Below are 27,636 nucleotides of genomic sequence, written 5' to 3' on the forward strand. Positions count from 1 at the left end.
CGTAATCAAGTTCAGAAAGACTACGCAAGCTATACAGAAGATTATAAGCCACAATACGAACACTGTGGCATAGAGGTGGACTTATACCACATGGTATGGGCCTGCCAGAACAGATAGAAATAGAAAGGATAAAAGAACCGACGGGGGGATTGGGCAGTGGGAGGAAATCCTGGCCAGCTCCGACCCGAAAGATCAGCAGGAGCTGACCGAAAGGGCTGCGGCGGCTGCAAGATACAATGGACTCCCGTATGATCAAAAGCCACCAATTTTAGTTCCAAATAAAATCTTTTCATTGTCATTATCCTCCACCAACAATACACAACAGGATTTCAGCTGTATTTGCACCCAGAGGTTCGCCCACGTGTCACTAATTTTTTTCCCAACTGAACGCGTCTAGTTCGTAGCGTTTGGGAGTATCAGGCCGTCATAGACATCATTCAGCCACCTAGATTAAAGACGTGCTATACTTACAGGACTGCGTGACCAAGTGCCTGTAAGATCCCCATTGTCCGTCCTTGAAGACGTTCATCACCAGGTCCTTCTCCAAGATGTCCTTGCACGCTGGGTTGCTTGGGTGGAAGTTGGCGGCATTGTTTGCTCCCTTTATGCTGGCGTTGAACACGCACCTGTCAAGAAAAAACAAAAGCGTGACTAGTGCGCCTATTCTCCTTCTGGCAGTTATAGAAGTGAACCAGTCTAGCTTAGGTCGCAGAAACTGTACTATTTCAATATGGTAACAAAATACGACAATTTTCGCCGTCTTGTCGTTGGTTGCCACATTGAAACAAACTTTTCTGCAGACGTGGTTGCAATAGCTGTTTTATGGAAGCAGAAAGACGTAATACTGCTGGAATTGCTTTCGGCACGAAAGCAATTTTTGACATCAGGACTTTTTTTTTTACTTTAAGGGCTGCAGGAAGTTTTGTTAAGACAAAGGCCTGTCATAAAAAGTAAAAAGGTTGGCAGGCGATCATGCATTGTAGTGCAGCATTTCTTTGTCAGCAGTTTGCTTAAAATTTTCGACTGTTAACATTCGCTTTTAATAGCGTCCTTATGATTTCGGCGTCTGGTGCGGGCACTATTGTTGCGGGCCTCCTCTCCCCTTCACTTTCGCGCTCTTTCGCACGCTCCAACAGTGGCAGCTCCAATGCGAGCGTTAATTCTTCTCGCTCCCGCTAGGGGCTCTAATGCATAAGACGCCCTACGCCCCCCCCCCCCCCCCCTTCGGGTCTTTCCCTCTCGTACTTCGCTCCGCCTTCAACCGACACAACCCTCCTGTCGCAATGTCCCAACTGATTTTCAGCAAAAGAGACCCATACGATGAACGCCTTGGGCGGCCCTTATAAATGCACAGAAATTACGAAAAATGAAACTAAATGGTAGTGACCCTTTTCATTGGGTCTTTCTTTGCGTTGTTCTTTCGTGTTAATTGTAAACACTATGCTCACTGTGCTCATTGTAATGGCTATGCTGGCAATGAGAGCACCCAAGTTCGATTATTGATCGACAGTGCACTAGTAAATCATATCGACGGGAAATATGTAAACACCGCGTAGTGTCCTCACCTGATGTGGCTTCCGCCAGTCTCCTGACGCAAGCAGTTAGTCAAGCCCACAATGCCACTAACGGCAGCATCTTCAGCGAGCAGCCAAATGTTCTCTCCGGCGGGCTTGTTATCGTATTCAAGCGTTTTAGCCTTTAGGGACTCGACCCATTCGAAGCCGGAGTTCTTCACCGTGATCACTTCCTGCTTCGCTAGATCGAAGGGCGCCGCCGAGGACTTCCTCAGAAGAAACAGCGTTGAGATGTTGTTTGACTTAAGGCCTACCAAGCGGAAGCCGTGGGCACAGAAGGCTGCCTCCACGGCGTCGATAGCATGCACCTTGGGAGAAACTTTACCGACGGTCGATAGGAACATCTCGGCCGAGGTCAATGCCGTCCGCAACGCAAGAAGCACGAAGGCCTGTTCTCTGCACCGCACAGACAGTTCTCCGGCCAGGGTCTCGAGGCTCTTTGAGCCCTGCCCGCCGATACCAAGCAACACGATCAGGTCAGCATCGGGCAGCCCGTTCTTGGAGGCACTGGCTGGGTCCCAAACCACGGTCCTGGTACCCTCCGGAAGCTGCTCAGACGCCTGCTTGTCCGGAGACGGGTGGGCAATAGTGTACTCGATCTTCAGCAGGATGTTGGACAGGCGTAGCAGCTGAGACACCCACGGTGCCAGGAACGTGTCGCTGCCTTCGCCGGCCAGTTCCAGGACTCGAATCTTCTTGACGTTCATGTTCTCGACGACCACGTCGAGGACGTGTCGCAGCGGGTTTTCTTCGAAGAGGGCTGTGTTGAGCACGTCTCTCTCAAGGTCCTCCTTGTGGGCTGCCAGCGCCGACTGGACGGTAGACACGAGGGAAGATGCTGGGTTGTTAGCCTGCTGCTGGATGGCGGTTAGCACTCGCAGCAGGCCGTGGTTCTCAGCAAGATTCTCCAGGTACCTGTTGAGCACCTGCTCGGGCGCCTCTCGGAAGGCGTTCATGACGTCGGAAATCTGCGCTTTGTTTTTGCCGCACGACTCGAGGATGCGCAGGGCGACGCTACAGCACACATCAATGTACTCGCGCACGCACATCTCGCGCTCTTTACGCGCCGCCTCGTCGTCCGAGTACGGCACGAACTGGTACTCCTCGAGAAGTGTGGTCTGCTGCACAGCGCGGCGCGGGGCGACACTGGCCTTGAGACCCCGCATAGAGACGCCGCCGGCTCGGCACGTGTTCAGGTATCGGTCGTATACGATGTCGATGCCTGTAGGGTGGGATTGCCGAAGCACGGAGAAGTGTTTTTACAACTCCGCAGCATAACACGAGTTTATTTGCGAACGCTCAACAATTATGGCACTAGAAACAAATTTGCCCAGATTAACTTTAATGCCGTCCGGTTAAAACCTGGGGAACGCAATTATTTTCAATAATCAAGTGTCATTAATCAATTGCAATTCTTGGCCCGTCTTTGTGGGGCTGATGAGGATGCTATAGCTTTCAAGGTTCCAAAAATTTACTCTCTTCGTAGATGCCAGTATTTATTTTCTCTTTGTGGTGTTAATATGGCCGTATTTTTTACATTTTAAAAAATGATAGAAATCACGATGCTTCTGTTACATTTTGAAATCACAGATATTTCAGAAGTTCCTTGCAAGCGATTTCAGCCTTCAGTAAAATCCGCTTTCATTAACAGCTACAATGTAAACATTTCGTGTGCATGACATCGCACGCCCGTGTGCTGTGCGATGTCAGTGCACGTTAAAGATCCCCAGGTGGTCGAAATTATTCCGGAGCCCTCCACTACGGACCTATTTGTTCCTTTCTTCTTTCAATCCCTCCTTTATCCCTTCCCTTACGGCGCGGTTCAGGTGTCCAACGATATATGAGACAGATACTGCGCCATTTCCTTTCCACCAAAAACCAATTATTATTATTATTAATCTTCGCTCATATTGGTGTTAGCTGTTGCTTAGTTGGAGCCGATTTTGCCTGAGCAGGAAAACCGCAGTTTCAGCTGCACCCAGAGCATAAGGAAAGTGCCAATGAGAAAGGAACACAAGTGAGGAGAAACTTGCCGGCGTCTCCAACCTCTTCAGCCACGCGCGCTTGTATTCCTGGGTCGACACGGCACGACTGTATCCTTACGGGTAAGTTGAAACTTCGCTGCGGGCTGCCCAGGACGCTGAACTGTAGCATGGTGTCGATGAAGGTTACCCAGTTTCCCTCCCACTGGAGCTTGCCGTATGGCTCTGTCAATAAACAGTCACGCGTAGGAAGGATACGTTGATTGTTGATATGAATACCAGAAGCTCAAGAAGGATTCGGGGCTAGCGCACAACACGCGCACATGACCTCTGTATGTGTGACGGACTGTGCCGTGGGTGTCCCGGCATTAGTATATAGGTGACTCGGCAAAATTAGCAGTGCATGGGTGACTCGGATCTAGCATTAATAAGTGGTCGCCTGGATCATCTCTGGAACCAGCACTATAGCACGCTGGTGGCCCGTCGTTAGTATTGGCACATGAGTGGTTCGGAACCTGCACAAGTAAGCGGGTAGGATGGTATTAGAATCTTAGTGGCTTGACAGTAGTACACAGCGGGCTTGACACAAGCGCTAGTATGTGGCTACCTCGGCGCTTGTTCCAGCTTTAGCACGTGGGTGGTTCACCACCATTACTACCACCTGTGGCTTGGCACTATCACTGTAGTAAGTTGTTGTTTCGGTGCCACTACCACATGGATTGCCCTGCACCAGTACTAGCACCTCAGTGGCTGGGCCTTAGCGCCAGCGAGTTGGTTGCTCGAAACTAGTACTAGTACGTGGGTGGCTCAGCGCTGACTACACCGTGGCCTCCCTCGCCCTCACGTCATGATAGTGTGCACACCAAACTTGCCCCGGATCACATGAGACCACCATCGAGAGCTCGCACTGCATGGCCCAACAGAATAATTAACATTGACGAAGAGGCAAACGCAGCAATTTGATCTTGCTACATACAACAACCCTGAAACGAACAACGTTCATCGCGAAAAACTACCATGTGGACCTAACACTCTATAATCAATTTGTTTTGCTGTTTTAATGTTGCTGCTGAAATTCTACACATAGCTTCGTCTTCTACTTTAGCTCCCGAGGACGTGCTGTGTCGCGTGATAATACTCCGCATCACGATTTTGTTTTTTAAAGCGATATCAATATTTACAGCCTTTAAACTTACAGAAGCGTATGCTTTTTAAAGCCTTAGAAAGCGCATCTGTAGTAAAAATATGAGTATTCATGTTCAGTGTGCGGTAGATGTGAAGAAACTATTGAGCATATCTCTTTAGACTGCAGCAGCATCCATCTATTCGTCGATGCAGGCACAATGAGCATATCCGAGACCCTGTAGGTGCAAGGATGACGACGGCCCGACTTCGACGTCAGCAGGCAACGGTTGGAGGACGAGAAGCTTACAACGTGAATACAGAGGCCCAAGCGCAGAAGTTTAGTATTCAAAGCCGGAAGAGCCTAAAAGGCACTGAAGTCTGTGTTTAAAAGGCAAGTTTCTAGGTTGTACTTCACGTTGAAATCAATGGTGGACTATGCACAGGCGATCATACGACGTGGGGCGGAAAATCTGCATTATCAGTGTACGTTGTGCATTGGTCTCTTAGATTGATCGCCTTTCCCTTCCGTGTTCGAATTTTATTTTGCTACCGCTTTTTCCCTTCCCTGGTGAACAGGCTAGGTGGTGGAGGTGGGGCGTCGAAGGTAAGTGGTTGGTTTAGTGGGTGGAGGCCCTCGGAAGAGTAGAGATGGGTGATTAAACACGCATAAAAACCACGGCTTTTTCTCTGAATTAATACTATACTGCTAACGCACTAAAACTGACAAAAAAACATGGAGCTGAGAGGAATACGGCATCGCCCCGCTTCGAAGGGACGCTCTTAGCATTTCTTCATCCATCCGCATGTTGAAAAATTCAGTGAGGAGATGAAGAGAACAGTTCAAATCTTGGACAAGAAAACTGACGCAATGAATTCAAAGGCATGTTCAGAGTTAGAGCTATTAGCGAGGCAAGCACTGTCGTTCCTAAAGGAAAAAGGCTTGCACTGATTATCTGTCTACAGCAAATTCAGGCACAAAGCTTCCGAATAACACTGACGCTGATAAGGATTAAAACGCTATTAGGAAAAGGCCCGGCAAGAAGAGCGAGCAAAAAAAGTGAAACAACACTCACTGAGCAGATCGGCCTTGAGGATGCCCTGGAAGCCGCCATGATACTGGTAGCCACGCAGCCTGAGCTCCTTGTAGATGTCTTCGGTCTCGAGCTCGTAGGCCACCGTCTCGGGGGGCGTGCCCGGCGGCTCCTTGTCGAGGAGCTTCTCTCCTGGTTCGGCCATACGGATGCGACCACTTGCGGCCACAGTGCCGGAATCGCAAACCTCGAACTCGCCCGAAGCTCGCATGATGTTTACCAGGAACTTCACGGGGCCTGCAAAAGGACCGGAGACAGTTCAATGCATGCAGCCAAGGATCCGTTTTTCAGGAAGGTAAGCCTTCGAAGGCTATATCGACGCATTTTTGTCCTGGACATTTTGTGCACCGCTTAGTGTGAACATTTAATTCTGAAGGGTAGAGAGCTTAAAAAGTTAGTGCGTCACTCCACACAATGAAAACTGAGGAAGGATAGTACCACGTGGTCAACGAAGGTACAACGGAAAGAAAATGCATGAAGGAAAATAGACAGTTGGTGCATGATATCTGTAGTTTTGTTCTTCCGCTGACTTTATTCCGAGTGACATCCATTTCAATCCGCATTGAAATTAAGAATTGAATAAATTTATGTTCAACCCAATGAGCTGAAGTCAATACAAATTATTCAGTAATTATATCGAACTGAATTTCATCCGCCCAGACAGTTCATTGCAACAGCTAAATTGAACTGAAGTCAACAAAGCCCCTGCTAAAATGTATCGGGTGGCACAGACACCAAAGCAGGCGCATGCATCGCGCTCTTAAATCTATACTTGTCTCCAATTCGGTCGATCCCACTGGGCGATACAGGGCAAAGTGGCGTCCCTTAAGTCCTATGTCAGCGCCAGTCCTGTGTACTTCTTCGCTTGTCTTTGTCTTTTCGCGCTGCATTCTTAAACCATGATCGTTGGTAATGTGTGTCGCTTCGGGAAGCTAAACGCCACAGTTTACGATTGAGTGTTTTTTTTTCATGGTCGCGAGGCTTTTCAGCGGCAATTTCTCAGCCAATGTCACCATAAGCATGGAGCCAACTTTTGATAGGGCCCCGACATGTCACACGCTACGAATTTTTTTCGAAATACCTGCACGAACCTTCTATGCCACGTGTAACGTGATCTGAGACTAGCGATACACAGTCCTATATATAGCATTTGAGCAAGATAGGCTGAGCGCAATACATAATGGCCACATTTATAGCAAGGAGGCAGTCGTAGGAACTAAGGAAAGGCCTGGCGTTCATTGGCCTAGCGCTACCTGAATTCTCGTGGCGTGGCCAAATACGTACTCGCGTCGGACTCACCCAACACTGCCTCCAAAAGCAGCCTTGAAAATTCCCCTCCCCCTTCTCCCCCTATCTTCTCTTCCTGTCCCCTCACCTCTTTCATTTCCTTTCTCCATTCTGCCTGCTATCCTTTATTTCCGCTGCCCCAGCTCGGGTGCTTCAGTATCGATGGCAGATGCCGGGACAAGCAAAAATCTTATATTTCCTTTTTATTATTATTTTAATAAACCACTACTACTGCTAAAATGACCCCGCCCCCCTTCCCCCAAGCTACTAATCGGACTGCTCACCACTCTTCGGGAGGATGGTGGCCCGGTGGAGGGTGACGTTCTCGAACACCACAGGCGTCTGGTAGAAGGGCTTGCCGCCTCGCTTGGCCAGGGACTTCCAGGCGAGCACCATGTAAGCGGCGGCGGGAAAGAGTACGCGGCCGTCCAGCTGGTGCCCGGCCAGGTAGGCGTCGTCTTCGTGGGCCTGGAGGTCCACTTTCACGATCTCTTCAGACACCTGCCCCCAGAAGAGGCATCCATGTGGTTCTTAGTACATAACGCGCTTAGGCGAGTTACAATACCATTTTATTTCAGAAAACGTCTTATCTTATCTGAGAGGGCACCATTCCGTTCCCTTAACAGTCGATAAAGGTGCCCTGCATGTACCTCTCATTACCAGCTCAGTTCTGCGTCTCGGACACATTACGTCCCTTTTTGTCCCACTCAGCTAATTAAACCGGCAAGCCCTGCACAGAATGCATGCATGCATACTCTGTAGCTATTTATAAGTCACCGGGCTTCCCGCTCTATATATATATATATTTTTTTCTAAATATTATGTCATGGCCAAACACATTCTCTATGCCGTGCGCTGGAGCGCCTTGATCTACGTTCGCTGACTGAAATAAAGATTTTCGTACAGTGGCCGCGGCGATTGTCGGTGGCGAAGGCTGGCCAGGAGCTGTTGCACTTTTTGAGAGCGTCGGGCCTGCGCGATATAGTGTACACCAGGATGCAGGACCGGTCAAGCCTCCAGAAGGCTTTTTGCCTGCCATCCTCGACATTATATCTGTATGGTGTAATGTTGGAATAAATATTCGAAATATTTTTGAAATATAGGCTGTAACTTTGCCCCATGCACTTTCTTAGTGACTTCAATTTCCTCAAATTCCCTTTTCTTCCTACGCCTTTCCCCCAGTGTAGGGTATAAAACCGCTTCCTTCCTCCCTCTATCCTCTCATTGTGTCCCCTCACCTCTTTCATTTCATTTCTCTATTCTGCCTGCTATCCTTTATTTCCGCTGCCACAGCTCAGGTGCTTCAGTATCGATGGCAGATGCGGAGGCTAGCAAAAATCGTTTCCTTCCTTTTTATTATTATTTTAATAAACCACTTACTACTACTACTACTACTACTACTACTACTACTACTACTACTCTCCAGTTAAACTTCTCACCTTTCCTTCTCTTCCTACGTCATGAGCTGTTCATCAGATAATTTTGTTCTGAGACAAAATAGACAATTTGTTGGCAATTAAGCCACGAAGAATGAAAGCGATTTATAAGAAGCATAAAAACAAGCTCATAAGGGCGTTTCAGCATCACTCCTAGTATCAGTACAAAAGTTGTGTCCGGTAACCGTAATCCGCCCACAAAGACAGTGCGTAATAATTTTTCTACCCTGATCAAAAACAAAAATTCTAAAGCTCCGAACACATAATCGGCACATGAAGTTTCAAAGCGATAACCAGGAGTAGTGGTGAATGCAGTGTTTCACGCACACGATTTGCAGGTGGATGCGATTGAAATGCCGTCTATATTAAACTCCACATCTCATATCTTTCTATGTGTCTATGGCATAAAATACGAAGAAAATTGGAACGAAAGCCCTTCCTGCTTCCATTTTGTGCCTTCCGAAGCTTTAAACTCTGCTAATGAAGACGACACCAGCACCACCTGGCCCGTTTCACATTCATAAGCACAACCTTGCGTTAGAGGTGGAATCAATACGAGCACAGAAAAATTTATTAGCGCGCAGTCAGCCATCCCTTGCCAAGCAGGAGGAGCAAACAAGGCTTCTTTTTTACGCCGGCAGGTGTAAAACAGCCTCTGTGCTTAGTGTCGTTCGCATTAAATGACGTTACCATTACGTCACCATCGTTATTAACGGGATAATTGATCACATGAGCAGTTTTTCGTTGACGATTTGTCATGTGACTGTGACGTGCCTTCTGGTCGGATTAGTCCGTCCTGCAATTCAATGTAGTATGACCAATCAATGGCCAATGTGTGTTGTGAACTATTCAGCTCTATTTTACACATCACCATTAACACTAGACGCTGGATCTGAAGTCACATTATTTAAGACTTTCCAATTTTTTGACGTGGTTTCCATCTAGATGGACTATTTTTGGTGCCTTTTTAAGTTCCGCGCAGAATTAACCATAACTTTGGTTCTTCAGTGCGAACTAATTGTTCCCCCTTATATCACTCAGTCCTGTACATTCGTCACAAGGAAGTTTTCCACAAGTGTTAGCCGCTGCTGTGCACCTGTGCTGACGTGAAGTCGGTCCATCCAACAACTGTCCACTGCTGCGAGTGGTCCCAGCTGACCAGGTGAGAGATGTTGGGCGTCCCGCGAGGCACGGGAAACGGCACTGGTGGGTACAGAGGGGTCAGGTCCAGCTGGACCCCCAGAGTGTGCAGCTTGCCCAGCGAGCTGAGGAAGAAGGTTGGGTTGTCCGCGTCGCGCTTCATCAGACCCAGGCAGCTGGCACCGGAGCCCAGGGCGCGCCTCAGGACGGCCTGCAGGAGGCAGTGTGGCGCGATCTCGACCACGATGGCGTCCTTGGGCACGTGCTGCAGGGCCTCGCGGAACAGTACGGGCGACAGCAGATTGTTGACGTGGTAGTCGGCCGAGCAGCGCTTGGCGATGGGCTCGTGCCAGCGGCTCTCGGGAACCGACGAGCTGATCCAGCGCTCGGTGCGGGGCTTCGATTGCGGGACGACCTTTCCGAGGGCCTCCTGGAGCGAGGGCCCGATGCTCTGCATGTGCTTGCTATGGAAGGCCACGTTAAGACAGTTAATGTCGCGAGCGAACACGTTTTCGGCCTTGAGCTCGGCGACTAGCTTGGCCACGGCGTCGGCGGGGCCGGACACGGTCACCGAGTCCTCGGCGTTGTGGCACGCAGGGAGGACGCCGTCGCGACAGCGCTTCGTCGCCTCCTCCCAAGTCAACCCTGAAAACGGAACTATAGCTATCACGCGACGAAGCCTCAGGCGCGAACATACGTTTACATCACTGGCGAGGTCGTTGTGGAGTAGTCCAAGTTTGAGGTCTTTAAAAAAGCCCATGTTGCGAATTTCTCAAATCAGTTAAAATATTCCCATTTCCTTCCCAAATCGTTACATACCAAATGGTCTCGGGAAAATCCTGCCGTCTCAACAAAATAATTTACGACACTACATACAACGGTCTGATCAGCAACTAGGCCGTCAGTACGACGAGTGGAGACGACTTTCTAGTAATAATTATGCTAACAAATCTCGATAAATTTTTCTTCCCAAATGTCGCAGATCTGCAACAGGACATTTTTACAGGCTTCTCCGAGAATACGATTAACAATGGCGCGCTGCAGTCACACGGTAAATCACCAAGAGCGGGGAAGGCCAACTTCAGGCTCAAAGCGCTAATACTCACCGACGGCGGCCATGGCTCCTTTGGGGAGGTTTCCCAGCTCGACGCAGCGTCCTCGCCAGTAGGCGCATAGAACGGTCTGTTCCGCGGTGAAGCCGCCGTCGGCGTAGGCGCACCCGATTTCGCCAAGCGAGTGGCCTACGATGCCGTCTGGCTGGACACCCACAGCGCGAAGCAAGTCTACGAGCGCCACCTGTGAGGTGAAGAAGAGAAAAAACATGAACGCATGAACGATATGCAGATTTAGCCACCCATATGAAAGAGACTAGTCACTCCGGCTGTGAGCGAACGTTGCATCTGTACTATGTGACGCAGAGTGAATGCCCATAAGGAGTTAGAATAAGCAACGCAGTAGTGAGATCCAGGATTGCTTGGGCGCGGGTCTTCGGACCGCAAGGTAAGTAACCGCCGTGATGAAGGCTTCTAAAGTACTACTTAGAATGGTCTACATCTGTCACTGATATCTCTGGCAGAAAAGCGACGGTATCTTAGAAACACTGGACCCTTTTTGAACTTTTAAGTCGGTTACTGCTCGCCACACATAGCCCAAATATTGACATTACAAATTGACGGTCAGGGGAACAGAAATTAGCGAAACGCCTGCTAGGGCTCAGCAGGAGCACGCGCCGCCATCGCGGCCTCCACGCCGTCATCGTTACGCTTGTGGGCTTCACTATCCCGGAAGGAATCGCTACCATGGGCGGCATCGGAGCCTCGTGGTACATCGCTACCCTTGTGGGACATCAGTGCTCCGATGGGCAGCGGAACCCCGGGGCATCGCTACACGGAAGGACATCAGCACCCACTGCGACACCGCTATCGACGTAAGCTCCAGTATCAAGGCCAAAAACACGTGAACTGCGTGTGGGATTTCTCGTTTTTAAAACTGGACGTTACAACAGACAGACATGGAGTGCTGTTGTGGTGCTGCCTTACCTATAGAAAAGAAAAATGCCAACTGACATCTATTCCTAAAGTAACGCAGGCTTTGTTGCCCCGAAGCGGCGTTGGCAGTGCGTTCTTCACGACAAAGCCTTACCTGAATGGCGGTGATGGAGACGAAGGCCATCACCATAGTTTGGTTGTCGGTGTTGCCGCTGATCACCAGGTTTATCAGGTCGATGCCGAACTGCTTGAGGACTCCGTGCGACTTGTGGATGGAGCGAGCGAACACGTCGAACTGCATCATCTGTCGGGCCATGCAGTTCCACTGGCAGCCCATGCCGGTGAAGACGAACCACAGGGGCCTCTTCTCCAAAGGGGAATGTTGTGCGACCTTGATAGCTACTTGGTCGGAACCATTGACGGGAACAACGGTGAAGCCCCGGAACGGGAACTGCTGCAGGCTGGGCTGGCCGACCTTGTTGAGAAGGGCGTAGGCCGAGTCTGGGTACGGTCCCTCGGCTTCTACCCGGTCCAGGGTACGCTGCAGAAGAAGCGTGATGTCAGCATGTGGTCACAAATATCGCTAACTGCCTTTTTAAGTAACTGCAAAAGTATTGACGTCGCAACAGGAGTGCTTTACGCTTTAATATAGGAACACCGTAGCTATGCAAGCTATGAAATAACCAATCGAAGCAAGCTTACGATGATTCTGTATGCACAGCATATAGCTAACCATAACTAAAAAAAACAATCGAGCCGATCTAGTCATCACACCAGCGCATCCTATGTACTGCTAATCGTAGTCAAAGCGCTCGCTTCGCAGTGGGGCTCCTTTGGGTGCTTTGGTTCGTGCACTCGCCGCGATTTTTGGTTCATGGTTTATGGTGGCGTAACGTCCCAAAGCGACTCAGGCTATGAGACGCCGTAGTGAAGGGCTCCGGAAGTTTCGACCACCTGGGGTTCTTCAACGTGCACTGACAACGCACAGCACACGGGCCTCTAGAATTTCGCCTCCATCGAAATTTGAACGCTGCGGCCGGGACCGAACCCGCTCCTATCGGGTCAGCAGCCGAGCGCCATAACCGCTGAGCCACTACGGCGGCTGCCGCGATGTGCCGCTGCTTATGGGGGAGAGGTGAATACGTCACCGTGAGGTGCTGGCATGTCTGATGAACGCTCCCCTACAAAGCACCGTCTCAAGAGTAAAAAATCTCAAAAGTTTTCGCCCTGTTTCCCACAGCTTGTCGTGTTCTAGGCGATGCTCTATCCCGAACCCTCATGTGAAACAGAAGTGGCTAGCGGACCGGCAAGTGTATAATATAATAGCAGGAATGTACTGCACGTTCCGAAGCTACAGCGCCTAGAATATATGGCTAGTGTGCCGAGCACCGGCAGTTCACCACAGGAAAGTTGGGGTGCTGTTTACAATGACTGCCAACAGACGCCGATTGAGAGCGCTGCTCGCTGCGAGTGTGCGTCGCCAGCAGACGACCTCGCTTAGCAGACCATTTAGTTTACCGCAGCTGCCGTTTCCGCGTACTCGGGTGCATAATTTCTTTCGTGCGTATCATTTGTCTGGCGCATCCGTATCGTGACAGTGGTTCGCCATGCGACTGTCGCATAACAAGAATGTCCAAGGTAAAACGGTTTTGGAAAGAACGGATGTGCTTTGTACCAATGTGCCGTCACAGTGTGCGCCACAGTGTATGACATATATTGTAAGTTAATATGTAGCTAAATATGGTCCACGCTAAAAATAAAGCAATTGTGGGAATCGGTTTTTCCCTCGCCCGCCGGAGGCGGCTCTTGTAGCACAGCGCTGCTGCAACTGCCCCCCTCATCTCTACTCCGAGCGGCAGCGGAGAACGCGGGGGAGAACCGGACTTCCTCTCCCCAACCTCTTGTCTTCGGCGGCAGTGCGGGAGCTGCCGGTAGGAGAGACGACGGAGCGACTGCGATGCAGGCGGACGTGTCTGGAACATGCTGGGAGCCGCAGCTGTCAAGGTGACGCCACTCCGTTTGCGTTGCTCGCTCGCCTGCCGCCAGTGCTGTACCGAGGAGGCCTCCAGTTTGGGGAGTTCCCCAATAAACACCTTTGCCTGCTGGGTATTCCTCGATGTGTTATTCTTCGCGGCCGCAACTGTGGTCAGAGCTTGCGAGGCGCTCATGTCTCAGACCGCACTGCAGACCCCACACAATAAAATCCGCGATCGCGTCTTTCCCGGGGAAGGCGCAGCGCAGCACACTCCCAGTCGGCAGCCGCTGGTAGTGACGATCCCGGTGCCTATACGGCGCTCTCAATCGGCAAACTAGCCAGCATATCCTAGGCACTGTACCGAAAACACCTGGTCAGACTGCCATTGGTACCGAGGATGCGCTAATTTCACCCATAATCGCAGAGAAAACTCACAGCGAGCGACTCCTTGTTCCTTCCGGCCATGAGAACCAGCCTGGGCAGCTCTGGTTTCCCGCGCGGAATGGTGTCCACGTGTGGTGCGGGGTTGGCCTCCAGAATGGTGTGCACGTTGGCGCCGCCGAAGCCGAACGAGTTGATGCCGACCAGGCCGCCGGGGAAGGGCGTCGCCTTGTGCACCACCTCGATGGTGCCGTCGTGAAGTGAAGGGATGTTGGGGTTGGCCTCCGAGAAGTGCAGGTTGCCGGCGATGGTGCCGGTGTCCATGGCCAGGATCACTTTGGCTATTGAGCAGACGCCTGAGAACAGTGAGACAGGGGATATACCGAAATCGACCGCTATACGTTTCAGTAATCGACAGTGGTTGCTGAGTTTTAGAAGTAAGGCACCCCAAAGGAGTCTAAGCCTTGGTTACGGCAATGCCATCGAGACTATGCAGCTAGCAAAGACGAGAGGACAAAACGACTGAGAAAAAAAAGAGGCTGAAAGTCCTAATCTGTCTCCCTTTAAGCCAGCAGTTAAAATAAAACCACAGGAAGTCTAAAATTAAGCTCAATATCTAAAATAACACATCAAACAGAATAAGAAAAGTAATTGCCGGTTCCTTGCCTCATCCAGAGAAGGAACAGGGCTTTGGCTGGCGCGTCACACACTTATATCCTCTCGGCCGCTACAGCTCTCCTTTCTTCAGTTCGCTGCACGAGTGGGAATTCCGCGTTCTGTTGCTCTGTAGTCCAGGCTCGCCATGGACGGCTAGCATCAGCACTCTTGTGCTTGCGAGCGATTTCTTCCTCGGCACCGAACATTCTTTTCGGTGGCACGGAGGCTTCATCCTGACGGCGACTTCCTGCACCGCCCTGTTTGCAGACCCATGCGCATGCAAGCGAAGTGGCGGCCCACCCTCCTAGCCGCAGAGGTCAAGGCTGGTCACGGCAGCCCAAGCAAACTGCGCGTCCAGCTTTGCTGTCGTCGCTTTCGCCGCGTCACTATTTGTTGCCTTTCTTTTCAATCTGCATGTCTCATCTTTTTAAGTCCGGGCGGTGCTGAGATAAAACTGCCACTCTACCAGACCTTTCCGCCATGCCAGCTTGGTGACTGCGTGTCAGCGCCTGCAGCTTCCTTTTTTTCCTTCAGGCCCTCATCTCGCCTTCTCGCTAACACCGCTGCAGTGTCTTCAGTCTTCCCTCTTCACATCTATCTCCTTATTAAGTCCCTGATGTAGTCACAGGAACATCCGTGCGTGCGCTGGGTTTTGTCGCCTGAAACGGCTATCGCCGCAAAACAGCATGAACACTCGCAGCATATGCGAAGTAACAGTGCGTGAGGAAATATGTAGTGCGTCTAGCACTCAAAAACAGTGAGGGCATTGAATCTGGTGACGGATGACAACGTCGTCATTCTAACAAACTGTCCGCGTACCGTAGAACAGCTTCAAGGTGCAACGTTACAAGACATGCACGAAGCCTGTCTCCACCAGAATGTGTTCTTTGCAAGGAGCTGATTCACGGCTAGCAGAAAGGTCCAGCTACAGAACATTAAGAACAACAACCAATGATGCCAGCTAAAATGTGCGATGGTGCAGGTAATGAAGTGCCCGCAAGTCCCCTTACCCGAGGCACCCTCGGAGTGTCCCACGTTGCTCTTGATGGAGCCGATCTTGAGTGGCTGGCCGCGGCCGGGCTGGCAGAAGACGCTGCTGATGGCACTCAGCTCTTCGGGGTCACCAGCCTTTGTGCCAGTGCCATGTGCCTCGACATAGCTGACTTTGAGAGGGTCTACATTGGCCTCAGCGTACACCTCGCGAAGCAGTTGCTGCTGGGCGTTGCCTGACGGGAATGTTATGCCTGAAACGCGCACAGACGGAAGATGTAGTTATGTGTCGGTTGATGCACACCCGGTTTCAAAAACCACCGCACCTAATTCCAATGCAAAAATTTAACCCCGTATACAAAGAGAACAAGAAAGCAATATTTCTTATTGCCACTCTGATCAAGCGGGACCGAATTAGTTGCAGACAGTCCTAAGGGGCAGAATGCATGACAGAATAGTTTCCTCTAATTAATAGTGCATGTCTTTCATTCATTCGCGCAGTCTTCTACAGTTAATAATGAATGAAAATATTTCCTTTTTTACCAGGACATCTGAACTCCAACAGCCAACATACCTTCGGCTTTATAGCCATCGGTACCGGCCTTCACGTGGATCAGCTTGGCGTAGATCCGGCGGGCCTCCGAAGCTCGTTGAATGAAGAAGACACCCACGGTTTCACTTCGGACGTAGCCACTGCCTGCAGCCAGGAAACAGGAAACGAGTCGGTCATGCCAGGAACAGGGTTATATATGAGGCACTATAATACAGGGCTTGGAAGGGACACACGCGCGCGCGAGTATCTAATAACCGCGCGGTTCCGAAGCAGACAGCGTGAACTTCATCGGCTGTTTCTAAAGCATTCGTTTGTTTGTTTCACGGGCATGTGTGTGTCCCTTCTAAGATATATCTTTTAGCGTTGTTACTCAGTTCCTGACATCAGGCTTCAACCGGTTCAAAATGTCATTCTCCTGGAATCATTCATCGCGAGTAACTTGTTTCTAGGGCAATGGCTTATAAGACACGCCGGCTGGTTACGCCGGTTCTACTTCCTGGGATATTCCTTGGCCGCCACTACCGAAGCCAGCCTTGCACGCCTACGGGGTCAGAGATGTTACCGCACTCATAATGTCCAAACCCTACGACTCAACCGGACCATAGCCACGATCCAGACCGTGGCTAAAATCTGCAAGTGATTTCTATGCTCACGTCCTTAATTGGTGTTATGCGTGCTCTGCATTCTAGCCAGCGCACGCAGCAGCACACAGCGAACTGCGAGCACTGGTCGCGCTAAATGCAGTTCTCGCGGCTCAACTCAACTGCAGCCCTTCGGACTGCATTTGAGTTCATCAGCCAAGAACCTCCACGTGAGTGGACACTGCGGTATCAAGGGAAACCACGCTGTTTTGCTACTGCCTGAGAGAGACTTGCGTGACTGACAGATTGTGACGGTGCTCCTCGCCCTTTCTCTGTTTCCCTTTTCAATCCCAACATGCATTTTCCTCAGTGCAGGGTAGCCAACCGGAACATCCTTCTGTTTAACATATCTGCCTACCCTCTTCCTCTTTATTTCGAGGTGGGTTTCGTAAAGTTCGACCTACCCACAGGTGCACCTGTGAATTTTTGTAGAGTTAGATGGGCCCAGTGGCGTCCCCCACACCTCACACGACCCCCTATTCAAGCCCTATAATAACACTCACTAAATATCCCCCTCCTTTCTATCGTAGTGGATCAGTCGATTGCAGAACGGTCCGTGACCGTGACGTCACACTACAATCGCTAGTTACTATGCCAGAAGAGATGGGTGGCCCCAAACAAGTACTAGCTAGAGAAGCATCTTCGATAGCTGTCTGGGATTTTTTTCCGAATCTGTTGCATACGTGGTTGCATGGACAGCCAGCGCAACAAATAACAAAACGCCTATTAGGCACACTATTTCGCCGCTGTGAAGAACTTTGCGAACTTCAAAGCCAGTCACCTTCTTTTTTTAGAGCCTGTGAACACCTTGTATACTATCAGGACAAACTAGACTGTGCTTGTTCTGTCTTTTGGTCCGCACGAAGGAAATCAGTTCATGTGGACAGTCAGTCTAAAGAGTGCACAAACACATGGCCATGTTTTCCCCCAAGGATTTAATACTTCCTCTCCAATTCTTAACTTACCGCCTGCGTCGAAGCTCTTGCACTTTCCATCTGGCGACAGCATGCCCAGGCGGAAGAAGTTGAGGGACGTATTTGGCTTCAGGGCTACAGTGCTGCCTCCCACGATGGCCGACTCGCACTGTCCGGAACGAAGCGCCAGCATGGCCTGGTTCAGAGCTGTCATCACCGATGAGCACGCAGAGTCGACCGTGAAGCTCGGGCCTGCCGAGGAAGGGGCGATTGATAAACGCAATAAAAAAAAAAGCAGTCAAATCTCGTCATTATGAGTTTCCATTCCGCGTGTGATTATTCCTCGCCTCCAGCAACGCGCCTATAACGGCAGTTTCTATATCGTGGATGGGAAGATTGATTGAACGGTTTCACTGCGGCACTGAGGTACGTTTTCCTTCCTGGACGAACAAGGCAAGGCATTGGGAGTGGGATAATTGAGCTCCTTCCCGCGCTTTAACCCCTTCATTCAGGATATGAGCCAGTTGCATTGTTTCTATTTCACATTGCAAGCCTTCGTACATAATTATTGACCAGTCGTAGCTGTGTATTCCTCTGAAGAAAGAAGTGGAGACGAGGGAAAAAGGCGAGTGCTGACGACGTAAACCGCCACATATTGCTCGGGCACCTGATACGCAAGCGGCGGAAAAAAGATTGGCTGGATTTAATGTTCCAAAGCGGCTCAAATTATGAGGGAGGCCGTAGTGGAGGTCTCCGGAATAATTTCGACCACCTGTGGTTCTTTAACGTGCACTGACATCGCACAATACACGGGCCGCTGGCAGTTCGCCTCCACCGAAATGCGACCGCCGCGGCCAGATGAGAACCCGCGTCTGTCGGGTCAGCAGCCGGGCGCCATAACCACTGAGTCACCACGGCGGCTCGAAAAAAAAAGGTAGGGTAAAAGATAGGAAGGTGAAGCAAATATAAAAGAAATAGTAAGATGGTATTCCTGAGAGGAGCGTATTTACTAACTTATGTAATAACTTATGCAGTTGATGCAGTAATCACGTGCACACCTCAAGCACAAGAACGGATAGCAAAAAGACATAATTGCTTCCCCGCAAATGTTCTGTGGCAGTTCCGAAATTGTTGACCAGTAATGCAAGTTTTTTAGCACTCATCACTTAATACGATGCTAAGCAGTTAATTAAGTTTACTTCACAGCTTCATACGCCGGTTCCACCGCGCACATTTAATCGTGAATTGAATTTCGGTAGTATTTCTCCAAGCATCTGCATTGCAGGAAGCAGCGTCGCTTCGCACGCCTTCCGTATTAAAGCCGAGGTAGTCAAGCCGTCCAAACTTGAGTGTAACGACTAATTATTCACTGAAGGCGACACAGCCCAAGAGAATGACGCACCTTGAGGAACCGCATCGTGAGAAACCGCAGCGTCAGGAACCGCAACATGAAAAATTCTTGACGAACCTCATCGAAAGGAACCTCATCCGGGAGAACCACATCGGAAACACCCCGTCGTATAGAACCTCATCGTAAGGAACCGCATCGTGAGGAACTTCACTGCGTGAATAGTGAGGAACAGCTTGTGCCACGTACCGTTGAAATCGAATGAGTAGGAGATGCGGTTGGCGAACATTGACCTGCAGCAGCCGACCACGGAGTAACCGTTGATCTTCTCCGTGTCCAGGGTCAACGCATCGGATGTCTCGGAATCGGGGGAGCCAAGGAAGACACCGATCTTGCGACCCCGCAAAGTCGCCGGGTCGTAGCCGGCGTCCATGATGGCCTCGTACGATGTCTCCAGGAGCAGCCTCAGCTGGGGGTCCATCGCATGGGCCTGCTTGGGGTGCACCCCGAAGAACTCTGCGTCGAACTGGGACAGGTCGCGGATCTTGCCCAAGCGCTCGGGTAGGCCCAGCAGACCTGAAAGCGGGAGCAAAAAGGTGAGCATACTCGACGTTAGAATTTCCTGACACACCGTCAATATAGGCATCTCCGTTTTCTGCAACACAAAACATACGTGCCGTAGCAGTTCTGTGCTATATGCTTGAGATCCGAAGTTGAAGTTCTTTGATCCATACGTTGATGTGATTTCCTTTAGAGGTGGAATCTTTAACGTGACTTAGGGATGAAAGAAAACGGATGGAACGATAAGCTACGCTGTCAACTGTTTCCTTTCCCTCGGTGCTATATTCAGTCTATGCCCCTCTACAGGAGTCTCGGTCAAGTCATTCTTTTGTGGGAAAGCATAATGCTCGTTTATGTACGGCCACTGGAATTCATTCATTTGCTTACCTCAACCTGGAATTCTGAGTAGTTCTCCCAACTGGTTGCACGGCATGACCAATTTAAACTCTGAATGAAAACAAAACTACTACACTTTAGGTTACAGCCTATGTTTGAGATTTCGGCATGTCGAGCGATAGAGATCTTCGGTCAGTGAGGCACATTGACACATAAGAAAGTCACTGTATAGTAGGCAGAATGTTCGCTCTGCCCAGCAGTACATAAATTCAAGTGCGATGATTCGGGCCCGTTTTAAGCGTGGGCAGTGCCACGAAAGCTGAACAAAGGGAGTAGAAACTGCGGGAAAACCCCAGCATATTTGATAAATATTGGTGCTTTAGGTGTTCAAGCCACACTGTGGACCATGACGAAAGACACTTTGGAGGTCCCCTGAATATTATTCAACCTTCATCAAAATCTCAGCGGATGAGGGTTCTGTACTTAACTTTTGTCAGAGTACAGCTGCCATCACCAGGAATCGAACCAGAGACCTTATGATCCACAGATTAAAGACAAAACAACTGATGAGCGCACATATGCTAAGTGGACAACTAACTGCACATCGACTTCCGCATCGCGTGACGGGTCTACTCTCACTATATCGACGTAATCGAGGTGGTGCCATTACGGCACCAGCCACCGAAAGTGTAGTCTTAAGAAGCGCACAGAGGTCACTGATACCTCGAGGCCAACGCGTCTCATCGTCTGTGACCGTGTCCACACCCCCGTAAAGTTTTTCCTTGAACTCTGCCAGGTGGTCGGCTTGGGGAAAATAGGCCGAGAAACCCGTGATGACAAGGTCCTCTTCTGTCATGGTTACCTGAAAGAGCAACAGAGTGCGAGCAACATGAGGTTCAGGAGGTGGTTCTACACCGCGAAAAGAAACGGGATATGTGTTAAAGTGTTCACCTGCAGAATGAACGGATTTCTTCTGTCGCGTCGTCTGCGACCCAGTTTAGAGCAGACGGAAAGCAAAATGTCGAAGCACAAACTTCAATCACTCGAGGAAACTTTCGCTAGCAACAATACACACTCTAATGAAATTTCAGTATTCAGTGCCCGCAGTGCATGACCGATATCACGGGAGGACATGGCAGATCTTGGCAGCTGTCAGTTGCACCGGACGTTGAGTAGCAGTTGCAAATCACACCGACAAAGCAACGTACCAATTACATTTCTCTATTTTTTATTTTTTACTGAATCATTGGATGTCTTTTGTGTCTACAATCAAAGCGAAACTGAAAAGATGTCTTAATATCTAACCCCTCAATAAACCCCACTAGATTACGTGGACCCCTAGTCACGAGGGACTAGAGGGAAATGAACGGGCGCACGCTTTAGCTCGAGCAGCAATCAACCGAGCGGGGCCATCCAGCGCATTCTAATTCATCCCTATTTCCTCCACGTACAACGAGAGTTCCTGCACCGAAAATAGCCTCCTCCTCACACAAAATTATACATCCAGGACGCTGTCTTCCGGCGTCAGATCCAAACGAACACTTTCCCCAGCTCCACAAACCTCATGCACCCAACGCTATACCCTGAAACATGCCCATGGTGCCAGGCCCGCCCAACACTTCCACATTTCATGGGGATGCGGGGCGAACCCGAACCACTTACAGACGCAGTACACGTCATTTGATCGGTGGGAGGTGATGCCGACCAGCGATCGTGTCGAGGACCAAAGATCCCTCATAAAACAGGTTCGTCTGACAACTCAAGCCAGTGAAGCCCTGGAATGACGACCTCACCCACAAGCCTCAAGAAACATTCCTCTGATTTTATTAAAGTTTACCTACCTGCCTAATAGCACGTTCGTATTTCATCCCGGTGACAAGGGAATCGATGGCTTGCTTTAAGTAGCGTCATTTGGTATATTTCCCGCCAAGGACGCTGTTTGCATTTAGCTAGAGTACAGTCTGCGCGTTACTAAAATTAGGTTCATACTGGCTATGGCGTCGCTCCGAGGAAATCGAAAAAAAAATCCCTCGGCCTAACTGCTCGCTTTTTTTGGCACCAATTTCATGCCGAACCATGGTATGTGAGTGTAGCGCAAAACGGGACAAGGGACAAAGAAAGATGCACACATCACAGGAGTTAACTTCCGACTGACAGAAACCTAGGCGACCAAGCCGAACGTGATCCGTGAGTGAAAACAGGCACCTGAGCCCGGAAAACATAATGAAAATCAGGTGAACGAGGAACTATGGACATGCACGACTCAGCGATTCTTTAAGAAGGCCAGCTCTCTTTTGGACAGGGACAGGGAAGCTTGCTTACACATTTATCTTCCAAGGCAGCGATACGAGGTGCTTCAATAATCTCACGCGTTAACTGATCCGGGTGTCTGGCATGATCGAGCACTTACCCAAAAATGACACACAACCACACTACTTACAGTGGAAAACCAGATTACTGGTAGTAAAAGTTTTAAAGTTGTTTTTGCGTTCACGAAGTCTCTCATTCAAGCAACGACCAGACTGACCAACATACCGCTTGCCACAAGAGAGTGGGATGTCATAAAATATGCCTTCAGTACAATTCGCGAATTTTTTTCCTGTGATTGCTGGTGCACTGCAGCTTTTGGGGACGTTTATCGGTGGGAAAAGTTTTTTTTTTTTGGATAGCGCACTTAGTTTTTCAGGGGCTGAAAAACCACGCGAACATTAGCTTTCGTCCCAATTTTCTTGAGATTGTGGGACAAGCAATGAATGTAGGGAATGACGGCAATTTTGCCTTTCTTTCTTTCTTAAGGCATAGACAGTAGTTGATCTTCCTGGCGCATCTTCTTCAGTATGCCTTCAGCGACAGAAACACAACTATCAGCTGGGTAGCCTGCTTCATGGAACCTTGCGAGTTGTTCGTGAAAGCTCTGGCTGATGAACTGGGGGCATTACTTTTTCAGAGCATTCTTCAAGCATAAATAAATAATGCATCTTTTTACATGTTTAGAATGGGCAGATGTGTAGGGAAGAATAGGTTTGTTAGCGCGAGGTGAATAGCTCCAACGCACGTGGTTGTCCAGGAATTTATAACAGATATCAAGAAAGCGGATCTTGTCGTCAGTTGGCATTTCGTTAGTCAATAGCTGCGGTGAAAAACACAATTGCACACTAGCTAAAATACCGGATGTAACCAGCTCTAAGCGCGATGGCGTACAGCGCGATGGCGTACACACTCGCACTTAGAGCAGGTTACATCCGGTACTTTAGCTAATGTACAAGAGTGCTTTTCATAGCTGCTATTGACTAACGAAATGCCAACTGACCACGAGATCCGCTTTCTTGATATTCGTTTTAAATATCCGGTTCAAGAGCTCCGTCATGTCTTCAATAACATGGCGACACTATCATTAGTCCGCTGCTTTCGGGACTGCAGGGCAAGTTTACCTCACTCCTTCCGTTCGTTGCTACTGAAGGAGTCCAACAACTATCGCCGGAAATCTCGCCAGGTGGGGATGGCAGTCTCGTGTTTTCAAACCACGTCTTGGGGGCACCTTCGAAGGCAAAATAGACATGCCGTATCTTGCGGGCCTCGTCCCATAGATTAAACGCAGCGACCCGGCCGTAGCTGGCCAGCCGGTCTTCCACGTCTTCAAGCTGGCCGCCATGAAATGACGCGGGAGTGCGAGGCGCATGGAGAAGCAGCGGCGGGGAACTAGCAGAATTCTTTATTGTCTGGCTGTAGACAATCTATAGATAACTGTAGAAAATCTGCAGATTTGTCTATCTATAGATAGACAATCTATAGATACACGTTTAGTAGACTTTCGTCTATAGACAGTCCACTACGAATGGCCAAAAATAAATATATATAGGAATACAATAGAGTCTATAGGAAGTCTACAGACTATGTACAGACTTTTTTATAAGGAAGCTTTGGTTAAGATCGCTCGTCACGAGAGAACCACAAACACAAGGTTGGATATATTCGTTGTAACACATACACATTCTCTTACTCATCTTTACCACGTACATGCGGCGACTGGAACCACCTCCCGGCTGATATCGCATGCGTCAGTGATTATGCCCTTTTCAGAAAAGCTTTATCCGTTTTTATGTTTTTTGATGACGTGGCCTAAGTGCTGTAATAACTTTTCATTTATATCGCTCAAACGAAGTCATGACATTTTGAACTTTTTTGCAATGCTATTACGTCATAAAAATAATATGCTTAAGTACTTGGCTTTGTATTTTTCTCCTCTTTTTCAATGTCTGTGTTTCCTTATGTTTTCGTACTCGTGAAAGAACCAATTTGAACTGTACGTTTTGTTATCTACATTTTTTCATTCTTATGTGTTTGTTGCTAATATTATGTCGGGCTTTTAATGGTTTGTTACTGTTTACTCTTAATGTTTTTGCAGTCTGGTTATTAATACTGTTTCTCCTAAAATCTTCTACATACAACTTGCTACTCTTCAACCAAGATTTCTCATAAATGTTCACTGCAAATGTTCACCCACTCCCCTCTGCAATGCTTCGGTTATTGAGCGTATTGTAAATAAATAAATAAAAAAACTTTTGTAGCTACACTTACCTGAACACTTGAACGCAGACTTGATGCGAAAGCCGCACGACAACCTTCAAATGCTCGACGAAGGGCTCAAGCTGATAGTAAGAAAAACCAGCAACGTTCAATTTTTTTTTTTTTTACCAGCAGCGTAGAATGTTGGTACGCGCCACCCAATCACACGAGGATATCTGCAGCATGTGCGGCGTTATAGAGTCGGGCGACAGCGGCGCGCCTACGCTATTACCACCTGACACACAGCACTGGCTCGGGGAAGAACAGAAAACGCATCACTCTCCGCTTATAATACTGTCCACCGATGTCACCTGATGGAAGAAAGAAGTACGCCGGAAACAGCTGGGCGTGTGCCAAGCTAGGCCGTAATTACAGCGCTGTCAAAGATTGGCGATCAAATACGGCATGTCGGCTGATGAACTGGTGCAAAATGCGTCGCTTTTGTGCAGCTGCAACTTTTATGTGCATTAAAGTGGAATGAATGGTCCACCATTCCATTCCCTTTTAAAATAACTTCATGTTGACCATTTTAGCTGCGGATTAGCACTCTTTTATTTCAGTGCTTTTAGCTTTGCAGTTGCAGCTGTTAATAGACAGGCATTGCGAACTTTTTTTCTCGTAAACGAGGAACACATGGGACATTTAATGGGCGAGTACTCAAAGGGACAAGTCTACTGTCAGATAATAGTGTAAAATTTTGACATATTTTCGTACATCTTGCCCGTGGTTCAAAAATATATTTATTATTATACTGGAATCTTAGAGTATACGAAAACCATTGCATTCATAATCTATTTCCTTGTGAAAAATATACATTCCAGAATTTCTGGGTATCATTATTTTCGAACGAGCGCCTCTTTATTCCTTGCTTTACCTCTCTATTTATCTGTCGGACTGTTATATGTATGGATTTTTGTAAACGCGTTCGTTTGATGATGATGATGATGATGATGATGAATTTTTATGGCGCAAGGGCGTTTGTGGCAAAAGAGCACCATGGCACAAGATATTTTTCTTCTATTCAAGGTGGGGTCAAAGACCCATTTCCCAAGCATTTCACCCCACATAAGCCGAGTACCAGAGCAGGGGAAAGCTTGTACCTATTGTATCACCGGCGGGCACCCGGCGGCACTGGGGATCGAGCCCCGCACCTCCCGCATGCGAAGCGGATGCGCAACCACTTGGACACCGCTGCGGTGCATCCGTTTCACTGGTTTCGTTGCAAAGTGGTTCCTCTTTTATCGACAATTTCAACGTTTGCATTCTTGCACACTTCTTAGATTATTCACCACGGCAGTCGCGACAATCCGTAATCCCCCAATTCTTTGCCTACTTCAACTGCCGTTTCAGTGCGAAAGCAGTAATTCACGAGGTCTAACCAGCTCACCCAGTTTTCGTGAAGCAGGACCTTGAATCTAACCTTGGAAAAGCCTAGCTTAGCAACAGCCCATACAGAAATACAAACAAAATGCCTGGCGGTTTAGAAAATGCTAAGCACGAAATATTGTCCGCCATCGCCACGTGCCTGCGGTGTCCACTGACCCCGGGGGCCAGTTATGCGCGCATTCATCTTTTTCATCGTAAATGCCAATTTGCCCAATAAACGTCGACGGCCTATTCTCAGTGCCTTGTTCCCGCCAAAACATGGTCCAGGCCAACCTATGCCGCGCACATTTCTCTGTCACTACAGCCGCATAGCTCAAACCGTGAAGATTAGCTTCATATCAGAGTTAGTTGATAAAGAATACGATGCGCAATGCGCAGCGAGAGACTGTGTTGGAGTTTAACACGAGGCGTGTTCGGCTACGGCGATCGCCTAGTGATCTCGCGCAGTAGACTGCGAAGCTGATATGTTCGCGTCGCCGCGGGCCCGAATCCAAGTCGCAGATATATATTTTATTTATTTTCATTTATTCCTTCCACTCGGCACAAACCCACAAACGCCGCAAGATAAAAACACAGCAAGCATACAAAGACCGCAATATCTTGTTCGGGGTTTACCCACCGGAATAGTGCTTTCGCAAAATAAATATTGCCGCGACTGGGTTTCGAACGGGCGGCGGGCCACTGCACGAGAGCACTATGCTTTCCCCGCAGCCCATCACGCCTCCTCTTCAACTGCAGCACACTCTCGCGCTGTGCACTGCACATCGTCGTCTTCATCAACTTCCACCTACGGTGCGGACAGATCAGATCCGCCTAACTTCATCATCATCATCAGCCTGACTGCACCTACTGCAGGGCAAATTCCTCTCCCATGTTTCTCCGATTAACCATGTCCTATGCCAGCTGCGGCACCCTATACCTGCAAACTTCCTAATCTCATCCGCCCACCTAACCATCTGCCACCTCCTGCTACGCTTTTGCCTTCTGTTGGAATCCACTCCGTTACCCTTAAGTACCAGCGGTTATCTTGCCTTCGCATTACATGCCCTGCCGAAGCCCATTTCTTCCTCTTGATGTCGACAGGATGCCATTAACCCACGTTTGTTCCCTCACCCACTCTGCCCGCTTCCGGTCTCTGAACGTTACACCTATCAGAGCTTAACCCGAGTCTAATAACGGCCACGCGTGCCGACGACCCAGCAAAGCAAAACCATGATCCAACCAGTCTACACATGCTTTCGCACGTCTGCACGGTCTAGCTACGTTTGAAGCCTACCTTATATATATATATATATATATATATATATATATATATATATATATATATATATATATATATATATATATATATATATATATATATATATATATATATATATATATATATATATATATATATATATATATATATATATATATATATACGTAGACCCTGGGTATCCGCTGAGCTCCATGACAGAAGAGATTATCAGAGTTCTGGACTGAGGACCTTACGAAGACCGATCCCAGAGTCACCCTTCCTAAAAAACGTTTTTCGCCAGCACCTTTGGAAAACTTCCCGACTGGTAAGATCAAAGAGTTCTGACGTCGCAGCTCAACTTGTAGTGGCGCTACCATCGACAGCGCTATACTGCCAGCAAAAGCGGCTGGGGGTTCTGTGACCAGTATTATTTTATAGACAATGCTTTTAAAATAGCCTTAGTGC

General features: G+C 48.9%; 1 protein-coding gene across 1 annotated transcript in view; it reads right to left on the bottom strand.

The window, feature by feature from the left end:
- LOC144100890 (fatty acid synthase-like) overlaps positions 1-20,835 on the bottom strand; it is a 46,720-nt gene extending 25,885 nt beyond the window's left edge. The window contains exons 1-14 of the mRNA XM_077633800.1: positions 20,703-20,835; positions 19,332-19,658; positions 17,786-17,986; positions 16,201-16,323; positions 15,647-15,880; positions 14,034-14,335; positions 11,778-12,164; positions 10,742-10,931; positions 9,592-10,280; positions 7,344-7,560; positions 5,755-6,009; positions 3,608-3,781; positions 1,566-2,796; positions 472-626 (exon numbers count right to left, since the gene is read on the bottom strand). Of these exons, the coding sequence (XP_077489926.1) occupies positions 472-626; positions 1,566-2,796; positions 3,608-3,781; positions 5,755-6,009; positions 7,344-7,560; positions 9,592-10,280; positions 10,742-10,931; positions 11,778-12,164; positions 14,034-14,335; positions 15,647-15,880; positions 16,201-16,323; positions 17,786-17,986; positions 19,332-19,658; positions 20,703-20,835 (4,618 nt within the window). The remainder of the gene's footprint in view (positions 1-471; positions 627-1,565; positions 2,797-3,607; positions 3,782-5,754; positions 6,010-7,343; positions 7,561-9,591; positions 10,281-10,741; positions 10,932-11,777; positions 12,165-14,033; positions 14,336-15,646; positions 15,881-16,200; positions 16,324-17,785; positions 17,987-19,331; positions 19,659-20,702) is intronic.
- Between the last annotated feature and the right edge of the window lie 6,801 nt (positions 20,836-27,636).

This window comes from Amblyomma americanum, chromosome 8, assembly GCF_052857255.1.
Source record: "Amblyomma americanum isolate KBUSLIRL-KWMA chromosome 8, ASM5285725v1, whole genome shotgun sequence".
NCBI lineage: Eukaryota > Metazoa > Arthropoda > Arachnida > Ixodida > Ixodidae > Amblyomma > Amblyomma americanum.